Raw genomic sequence first — 9,987 nt, forward strand, 5'->3', positions numbered from 1 at the left:
ATCCCAACATAGAAGCCTAAGCTTCATCACCAACATCCTCAGCCTCATGCTGATAATCACCTGTAAGACAGTCAAGGAAAAACAACACAAGAAAAGGGAGTGAGAAACATCTCACTTTGACTCACAGTGTAGGAATATACACCAAATAGCCAAACACAAACAAAACATATATAACACAGATAAATTAGTAATAATATCACATCTCACTCATTCAAGACATAAAAATATCAATTTATCATATAACATTAAAATGCACATGGATGGACACGAACTACATTTTATCATGCATGTGGCGCCAGTAAAACATCACATGGCATATTGTCGCTAGCAATACACGAAGAGTAGTCTAGGAGTACATGCCGGGTCACACCCTCTGTGCACTCTCACTAGAAGGACATACTATCAGAGTCTCGTCGGGATAGCTAAGCCGCGCAAGATACATCCCATGCACACAATGGGCGATACTGGGACTTCCAAACCGAGCTATCCCCAAGGACTAATTCCCAAAGCTTTTACACTTGGAGGCCTTCTCTGGCGATGTATTCCATATCGTACCCTTAAAAACATTTATGCACATGATACATGTCAATCAAGACTCTATGCATTCTCATATCACATCTCATCATCACGTTTCATGATCACATTTCATCCTCATATTCCATCTTCATATATAATCATCATATTCACATTATCACATTATCACATTATATTCACAATTCTCACATAGCACTTTAATCCATATTAAAACTCATCTATTTGCGAAATTAAACACATATTTACACTCTGCAAACATTAAGGAACACAACAAAGAAATCAGAAGGAAAAACAGAAAATATTCATATTTTGCCTATTTTCTCATAGGGTTTCCTGTAGGGACCTACAAAAATCTCAAATCATACAATTACAATTTTAAAACTGAAATTAATCATTCATTCAAGCAATTTATACAATTAATTACATACAAAAGAAACAATATAGATGAAACAGATATAATTGAGGAAAACCCCTCATACATGAGCATACAACAAACACAAGATTGGAGGCCAATCCCACTACCTAACATACATTCCCACACCCAGAGTAAGGTTTCTCACTCCCCCCTTACCTGAATGAGCAGAAGACGAATGGTCTTGGTGTGATCTAAGGTCGTTCCTGAATACTCTTCTTTAGAGTTCTTTGTTTCTCCTCTTTTTTTTCCTAACCCTTTAGAACGTAAATGAGGCAGATAGGGTTAATGCTACCTGACTTCTTTCTTAAAATTAATCCATTGGGCTGGGTCAACCCAACCCGTTTTCCTTTTCTTCTAACCCACTTCTCTTTTTCCTCAAAATAATTAAATAAAATAAAGACATGTATATTATAAAATATTTTTCCTCTATAATAATAATATATTTCTGACCCAAAATATAATAATATAATTTCAATAACAAAATATCATATAAAATCAAGCTTCTCTTAAAACATAAATATTTATTTAAAAACACTAATAAAAATACTTATTTAATACGTACAAAATAATTGTCCAAAACAATAATTATTTAAAACGTACAAAATAATATTCCTCTACAATTATTAAAATAATTATGACCAAATATCATATAATAATAATGATAATAATAATAATAATAACCTTTTTGAAAACTGGGATGTTACAAGACCAGAACGGCCTGTTCTGCTTGCACTTGTTGTGTGTTAATTGTGCATCTGGAACGGGCCATTCTGATTTGAAAACGGGACGTTCCAGATGAAAAATTAACACATGACATAAGCAAGCAAAATGGGCCGTTTTAGTTGGAGAACGGGCCATTCTAGATGCAAAATTAACACATGATGCATACGTATGTTTTCATTTAAAAAATATACCTATGGAATAATCATAAATCCTCCAAAACAACACACACAAACAATGTTTAAGTTCAAAAATATCCTCCAATCCAATCTATTTGCACTAACCTTGAACCCCAACACCTTCGAGTACCCTTAAACGCTAACTTAAGCAAGACGCGCACCAAAACTTCAATACAATAAGATAAAATGATATGCAATGATGAATGGACGTCGCCACCACCGTCGCCGCCGTTCAACGTCACCGAAAACTCCCAGGATGCGTAGAAACTCGTCGTCGAAGGTCGCCTGAACGTTCTGTAAATAAAACCCTAAAGCGCGCGCGAAGAAATGAATGAGGGGAAGAGGATATAACAAGTTTTTTTACGTCGAACACTACGAGATCCGACGTAAATTTTTAAATCTACGTCGGACTATATAGAGGGCCGACGTAGATTTTAAATTTTGTCGGACCTAGTGGTGTCTGACGTATAAAACTTGGTTTAAACTTCAAAAATACCACCGTGTTTTTTTTACGTCCGATTTTTCATTTTCCAACAACAAAACAGTGATGTAAATAACAGATTTTGTACTAGTGAAAGGAGAATCATCAATGTAAAAGAAAAAACTAGTCTTTAACATTAAGCAACAAGTATAAGGGCAAACCATATAATGAGAATCAATGAAGCCTCTTAGAACGGTTGATGAATTCCTCGGGAAGAAAATGCCAACGTCTAGCTAGAGACCCATTGGCAAACTTAAGGGTGTGCAGATCTACTTCATAGTTAATATCAATGGTATGCTCATGGTATTTACTCAATTTGTTGATTTATTGTTGTTTTCGGTGAAATTTGAATACAGATAAAATTTTAAGTAGGATTCGAAATCTTCGAAAATCATGTGTATTCTTTTTATTTGAACTAGTAATCTATTAGTTTTCAACTTGAAATAAAGTAGAAAGAAAAAAGTTTTGCAAAAATGTGAAATAGTAAGAGTTTAGAGAAGAAATTGAAAATAAAAAGTAAAAAAGATTAAATTTGGAGAAAAAATGGAGATTAAGAAATGAAAAAGTTAAACTTAGAGAAAAACTAGTAAAGAGAAAGAGATGGAAACAAATCTAAATTACTGGAAAGTAAATAGTGGTTGATACGTTGTAATAATCCAAATGATCCGTAAGTGTGACTGAAACTTAAGATATGTAGGAAGTGTGTAAGTTTCAACCATTATTATATTGTGCAAACTACTGTTTATAAAAAACAAGTTGTAACTATAACTACTAGCAAATACTAGCAAATCTTGATTGTTAATTGTTTTTGTATTCAATCTCTACCATTAATCATATCTATATGATCTTGATTTTTCAAATGATCAAATTTTCATCATAGCTTTATTATTGTGAGATTAATTGAAATATAATTTTCTAACATTTAGTCAAAATAACACATAAATAACATTTTTTAATATCAAAATATTCTTAAAAAACCATTTTTCCATATTATAAAAAAATGATGCGATGACAATTGCATAACATATATCGGGTCTATAAGCCTCGGGCAGCGAAGTCTCAAATTGTTTATGCAGCAGCTTCGATGTCTAATCCGAGTGATACATGGCTTTCTAGTCAACAAGCATGTGTAATTGTGCTATAGTAAAATGCAATCCTAGATGCAAAGCAAACAATTTTAAAGCCCCAATAACAACTTGCCTCAAGCCATACATGGATTTTTTAAGCTTACAAACTAAATTACGATACCGAGATTTCAAGCTAGGAGGGATTTGCATGTATGCCTCCTCGAACAAATCACCATGTGAATGTATTGTTAGCATTTTGGTGATGTCACCTAAAAGATGTAGCCAAAGATAATAACACTTGGGAGATAATTATTTTCACAATTGGACTAATCCAAGTCATCTATTTGTGTAAAGCCCTTGGACAAAGTCAATAAACAACATGATATACCTAAAAAAATTTCTTTGTTGATTTAAGTCCCTATAATTCATAAACTTTTTCCCCATTCTTTCCGAGCAACCCGATGAAATGATTAATAATCAAACAAAAGCAATACAATAAATTTTTATACTCATAAGAGACACAAGTCATCCCAATGACAATTCTAAGTCCTCTATGTGAAAAGAATTTATTTAACGAGTAAGATCGAGCCTTTTTATACACAAACATTAATAACTAACAAACTAAATGAAGAAATTTTTTTTTGGAAGAGATACCCTTAAGTGGACTAGTCATAATGTTGTTATCCATGTAGGTTATCCCCAATATACTTTCTATTATTTTCGACCATTTAAATTTCATCATACATATAAGTAGGAAGACGTGGTGTAAGAATGACTTGGAGCGGAGATGCCTTGGTGTTTGTTAGCCCAATTTGTTCTCGCATATCAATAGGTTTTCCATCAGAAATTACAATGTCAAACCCATGTAATAGAGTAGCAAGCATTAGTTGCATAACTTGAAGACTAAAGGAGATTCCAGGACACATTCTTCTGCCTGAGCCAAATGGAATCAATTCAAAATGTTGACCCTTGATGTCTATATCCTTGTGGGTTGTTAGAAATCTCTCTGGACAAAACTCTAATGGATTGGGATAAAACAATGGATCTCGTTGAAGTTTTGAAATGTTAGTCAAGAGACGTGTGCCAATTGGCACATGATATCCTCCCACAATGCAGTCCTCTATGGATTCATGAGGAACATTAAGTGGTGCAGGTGGATACAAGCGCAATGTTTCCTTGATGATAGATTGAATATAATCTAGTTCTCTCAAGTCAGATATGTCTACCATCTTTCTCCTCCCAATTTTTGTATCTAATTCATGGATGGCTCTATTTAAGATTTCACGATTATTGAGAAGTAATGAAAGAACCCAAGTCAATGTTCCTGTTGTCGTATCTGTGCCAGCTAAAATTAAGGCCTACAAAACACAATAATTAAAAACATTTTTATATATGTATACTCTCTTACCAACTTAATTAAAAGTTCTTATTGAGTAGATAGTATTTATAATTTTTTTTGCAAAGTTAATTGAATGCTATATTTTTACACATATTCAAATTAAATATGTTTTTATAAATAAAAATTAATTTAAATTTATTTAACATTGTATCAAATAAATTTTAAATCATACAAAAGAAATTGGACTTAATATGTTAAATAAAAACTTTTGATTTAACGAATGATCTTTGAAATTTCATATATATCATAAATTATTGGATAAAGTAACATTATTAAAAATTGCTTTTAAAGTAATTTGATCTTACTTTATATTATATTATGTTACATTATTATTTTTGTAGGTTTTTAAAATAGATGAGTTTTTTAAAGTAAATTAAGTCAAAATTTTACAAAACCCTTCTCGATTTGAAAATACATATTTCTCTAGGTAACTTTAAAATTTATGAATAGAAATGGTGAAAATTTTCTTTAAGTATTTATCCTATTTTAATGTAAATTGCAATTCAAAATGAGAGAAATAAAATCACGCCTTATATATTATTTATCATAATTATTTATGAATTAAATACTAATATTTTAAAATAATTTTTTGTTATAATACAATTATTTATTATAAATTTAAAATATTATTTATATATTTAAAAGTATTTATGTATATTAATTTTAATTATAATTTATATATTCAAACATAATATATATATATATATATAATTTATTATAAATTTTAATCAACTGTTATATATTAAATACGAATTTTAAAATATTTTTAAAGACTTTTCTTCGACGAGAAGACTTTTAAATTTTTTTTTAATTTATTACCTAATTTGATTTTTATTTATCTTAATTATTTATGAATTAAATTTTAATATTTTTAAAAATAAATAATTATCAATAAGGAAAAATAATATTATGCTATAATATAAATTATTTATCATAAATTTTAAATATAATTTATACATTTAAAAATATCTATTTATACAAATTTTAAACATGATTTATATATTCAAACATAATATTAATTATATATTTTATTTACTATAAAATTTAGTATATATAATAAATATTTAACATGTGTATATACTAAATTATTAATTATGTATAATAAATATGTTTGTGTATTATACAAGTTAAAATATTAATATATATATATATATATATATATTTAAAAAGTTAAAATATTAGAAAAGAAAGGATGAAAATAAGATTTTAAAAGAAGTAAATATATGTTTAATTATTCTAAAATCAAGGCTTTTTTCCAGAAAGATAGATGAATGGTGATACATACCAGGCATGTAGCTTTGATTGTGGTATCGGCGTCACGACCGTCAAATTCTTCACCGTCGTCAACAACGCTAAGAAGCACGTCCATCAAGTCCAGATCTTTCCGTCCATTCGAACCACATTTTCTGTTCCGTTTGTGTTCTTCGAGCCAAACTTGATAAAACTCATCCAACTCTTTCGCCGTTCTTTTCATTTTCTTCTCTTGTCCATCCAAATCCAACCATCTCAAATACGGCAGAGCATCGGAGATAGCAAATGAACCACTAAGATCAAACAACTCCCTCACTGCGTTTCGGATCCGTTCGCTCTCACCATCATCATCACCACCAACAAAACGTTTTCCTACCACCGCTCTTAACATGATGTTCAAAACTATGTCTCCAAACCATCTCTGCATTTCGGTCTCTACCTTTTGGTTTTTGTTCTTTAACCAAACATTGTAACTCTCTTTCACCGCTGCCTTCACTTCCGACTCCATCACGTCCTTCAACATCTCTATTCGGTGAGCAGAGAGGAGCTCCAGCGTGGCAATTTTACGCACCTGACACCAATAAGAACCGTAGGGGCTGAACCCTATCATGGAAAAGTTGTACCCCAACACTTCAAAGGCCACACACTTAGGACGACTAGCAAAGGCTTTGTCGTTGACGGTGAAGCACTGTTTCGCCATTTCCCAATTGCTCACAACCAAGGTTTTGTGAACACCAAGACGCAAGGTGAAGATGGGGCCATATTTATCCACCATGTTTCCCAACGTCACATGAGGTGGTTGTGATCCACCTAAAAGGTGGAGATGGCCAATCAAAGGCCACGCGCCACTTGCTTCTGGTGGTGCTTTTCTATTTTCCACACTGCGCCTCCTCCATAAGGATGAAACAACAAAGAGAAATAAGAGGAGACCGAAGAAAATGGTAAATAAGCCTCTTGAATCATGCAGTTCCATGGCGTAGGATAGGAGGATCTTGTACGTTGTATATGCTTGATTTATATAATAGACGGGCTTCTTGATATAAAGCAATTCAGCTGGCCACGGCACTCAAGCACTGACATGTATCATTGTCTTCTTCGTTTTTAGGCAGGTGTCGCTTTTCCTCTCTACCATGCATTTTTTCATAACCAGTCATTTAGTTGCAACTTGCAAGGATAACAAGGACTGCTGTTATCAAAAATAAATAAATGAATAACTAGGACAGTCCTACAAAAGTGATTCATAAATAATACTTTTATTTGGACCTCCATTTTGTTTCGAACACTTTAGGTGCACATAATTGTGTGGCTTTTGAGCTTTCTCTTTCCTTGGTGTGGAGGGGATAAATTATTTGTCGGTGCAGACAAATAACTTTTCCTTCAAATTAGGTAACTCGTTTCCTTGGTAAATTTGTGTGGTGGGATTTCTCTGCGGAGTGTGCCCCCACCTCTCTATTCTCTGGCTGCTTTGATGGCTTCCTTTGTCAACTTTCAGTTTTTGGTTCCATTTTCTTTTCAACCATATATATGAATGTCTTATTAATAAGGGAATTCAATTATTTCTCCTAATAATACAAACATGCATGATTACACGTTCTGACTGTCATTTTAAACTTAAGGAAACTGTAAAACTATAGGATTCTAGGAATAGGAGAGAGCGAGAGAGATAATGATGAGGTAGTATCACCTTATTGAGAGATAATTTTGTTTGACTAAGATACATCTACAACAAAACAGAAGTCGTAAATATAATCATATCATAAATTACACTGACTTTTCATTATAACGGCCTCGTGGCCTAACATCAAACGACTGGAATTTCATCAATTCCATTTTCAAGAATAAACTATAAAAGGTTTATTAGAACATGTATATGTTTTAGTAGGCATATAATTTGGGTGGAAGACGGGGAGTGAGAAGAACCTCCAATGGGGTTGCCTTAGGAATGGTTAAACCTGGGCTCTCAGTCATGTCAACCGGTTGATCTGATGGAGTTCCAAAATCAAATGCATGAAGTAGACGAGCAAGTGTCAAGTGAAGAACTTGGAGTGCAAACGACATGCCAGGACATGACCTTCTACCAGAGCCAAAGGGAATGAGTTCAAAGTTTTGGCCTCTAATATCAATTGCATCCCTTGTGAGAAATCTCTCAGGTCTAAAAGCAGAAGGCTCTTGCCACACCCTTGGATCTCTATGAATCTTCCACAAGTTAACCACCAAACGGGTGCCAGCTGGGACATGATAACCAGCAACATTACAATCTTCTTGGGCCTCCCTTGGTCCTAGGAGGGGACCAGCAGGGTATAGCCGCAAGGTTTCCTTGATAATGGCTTGAACATATGCTAGGTTTCTGATATCTGACTCCTCTACTTGCCGATCCATGCCAACATTAAGGTCCAATTCTTCTTGTGCCTTTTTCAATGCTTGACGATTGTTGAGGAGTAATGAGATGGCCCAAGTAAGCGTGCCAGCTGTGGTATCACTGCCACCAAGTATAAGAGCCTGCACATGTTCACCAAGAAAGAAAAAAAAGAAAGAAAGAAAAGTACAGTAATCAAAATACATTAGTAAAGTACTGTTACAAGGAGTTAGGCACAGTTTTGTTTAGTTTCTAGCTTACAAAGATTTTCAATTATAAAACCCATTTGTTAAAAGCCTTTATAATTTAAAAGGGTACCGCAGAATTCGTCTAAAGTTTTTTTTTTATCAATAAAAAATTATAACAACAATAATGAAGATCGTTATGATAGATCTACTCCAACTTATAAGCTGACCCTAGTTGTTCTTATAGAAATTAATAAGTGAATAGTTTAGTTTTTATGACTTACTAGGCATGTGGATTTGATGCTGGTATCGGAATCAAATTGGAAATTTGATAGGTGACCTTCCTTCTGAAGCGACAACATGACATCAATGAAATCCTGCTCGCCTTCTGCCTTAACTTCTTCCTTAACACTTTGCAAACGATGCTCCTTCAGCCAACCTTCAAGTATGTCATCTAACTCCTTGGCAGTCTTCTTCATTGCCCTCTCATGCCCCTGCATATCGAACCAACGCAAAAACGGAAGCGCATCCGAAACAACAAAAATACCAATCAGATGGAAAAACTGGCTAATAGCCTTCTGGCACCGCCTTGCCTCGTCATCATGACAGGTAGCTGAGGCACCAAAGTAGCGTTTCCCCGCCACCATTCTAACCACAATGTTCAGAGTCAAATCCTCCAACCACCGGTTCAGTTCCAGAACCACAGGCTGCGACCTGTTTTGGAGCCACGAGTTGTACAAGTCCCTCACACCCATGTTGAGCTCTGACACTCTCACATGTTTAAGATTTTCGAGCCTTCGGTTGGAAAGAAGTTCAAGTGTGGCAATCTTTCTCATCTCACGCCAGAAGGGACTATAAGGCGCGAAACCAAACACTGCATAGTTGTACCCCATGTGCTTTGTGGCAACTGTTTTGGGGCGTGAGGCAAATGCCTTGTCATTAGTTGTGAAACATTCCTTTGCCACTTCCCAGCTACTAACCACGAATGCTCTGCGACAACCTAGCCAGATGTTAAATGTTGGTCCATATTGGTCAGCCATTGTTCCTAGCGTTCGATAGAGAAGTTGGCCATCACCCATTAAAAGGTGAAGATGACCAATAAGTGGCCATGCTCCAGCTGGGACAGGAGCCTCTTTATTCCTCTTCTTTCCCACCAAAGTGTGGCGGAGAAATACTAACAATGACACCAAAATGGCTACAATAGTTAATTGCAAAGAGGAATCCATGGTTCAGAACAGGTTGCACATAAAACGGAGATGAAGCTCAATCAATTTATAATGCAAGCTCACTGACTTTGATAGCGTGAAGCATGCCTTATCTATGAAAATGGTTTGGTTTCAGAACAAGGCTTCATCTTACCCGTTATCCGTTGGGCAAATAAACAATTCGATATCATGTTT

At 34.2% G+C, this 9,987-nt stretch overlaps 2 protein-coding genes across 2 annotated transcripts; both read right to left on the bottom strand.

Annotated features, from left to right (window-relative positions):
• Positions 1 to 3,948: 3,948 nt before the first annotated feature.
• LOC109816290 (cytochrome P450 CYP82D47) lies at positions 3,949 to 7,280 on the bottom strand. Its single transcript, XM_083073990.1, has 2 exons — positions 6,081 to 7,280; positions 3,949 to 4,754 (listed from the first exon to the last, which is right to left on the bottom strand). The coding sequence occupies exons 1-2, from the start codon at positions 7,017 to 7,019 to the stop codon at positions 4,125 to 4,127; spliced, it is 1,569 nt and encodes a 522-aa protein (XP_082930116.1). The 5' UTR covers positions 7,020 to 7,280; the 3' UTR covers positions 3,949 to 4,124.
• Positions 7,281 to 7,713: 433 nt separating this feature from the next.
• On the bottom strand, positions 7,714 to 9,987 carry LOC109802833 (xanthotoxin 5-hydroxylase CYP82C4). The gene is made up of 2 exons (XM_020364231.3): positions 8,872 to 9,987; positions 7,714 to 8,545 (listed from the first exon to the last, which is right to left on the bottom strand). The coding sequence occupies exons 1-2, from the start codon at positions 9,811 to 9,813 to the stop codon at positions 7,922 to 7,924; spliced, it is 1,566 nt and encodes a 521-aa protein (XP_020219820.1). The 5' UTR covers positions 9,814 to 9,987; the 3' UTR covers positions 7,714 to 7,921.

Source organism: Cajanus cajan, chromosome 4 (genome assembly GCF_000230855.2).
Source record: "Cajanus cajan strain Asha chromosome 4, NIPB_CcT2T_4, whole genome shotgun sequence".
Taxonomy (NCBI): domain Eukaryota; kingdom Viridiplantae; phylum Streptophyta; class Magnoliopsida; order Fabales; family Fabaceae; genus Cajanus; species Cajanus cajan.

Bases quoted from the DNA above. Each gene is read 5' to 3' on its own strand.
- LOC109816290 (XM_083073990.1), bottom strand. From the start codon at position 7,019: ATGGAACTGCATGATTCAAGAGGCTTATTTACCATTTTCTTCGGTCTC. The intron at 4,755-6,080 runs GTATGTATCACC...TGTGTTTTGTAG, and splicing joins CAATCAAAGCTACATGCCTG to GCCTTAATTTTAGCTGGCAC.
- LOC109802833 (XM_020364231.3), bottom strand. From the start codon at position 9,813: ATGGATTCCTCTTTGCAATTAACTATTGTAGCCATTTTGGTGTCATTG. The intron at 8,546-8,871 runs GTAAGTCATAAA...GAACATGTGCAG, and splicing joins GCATCAAATCCACATGCCTA to GCTCTTATACTTGGTGGCAG.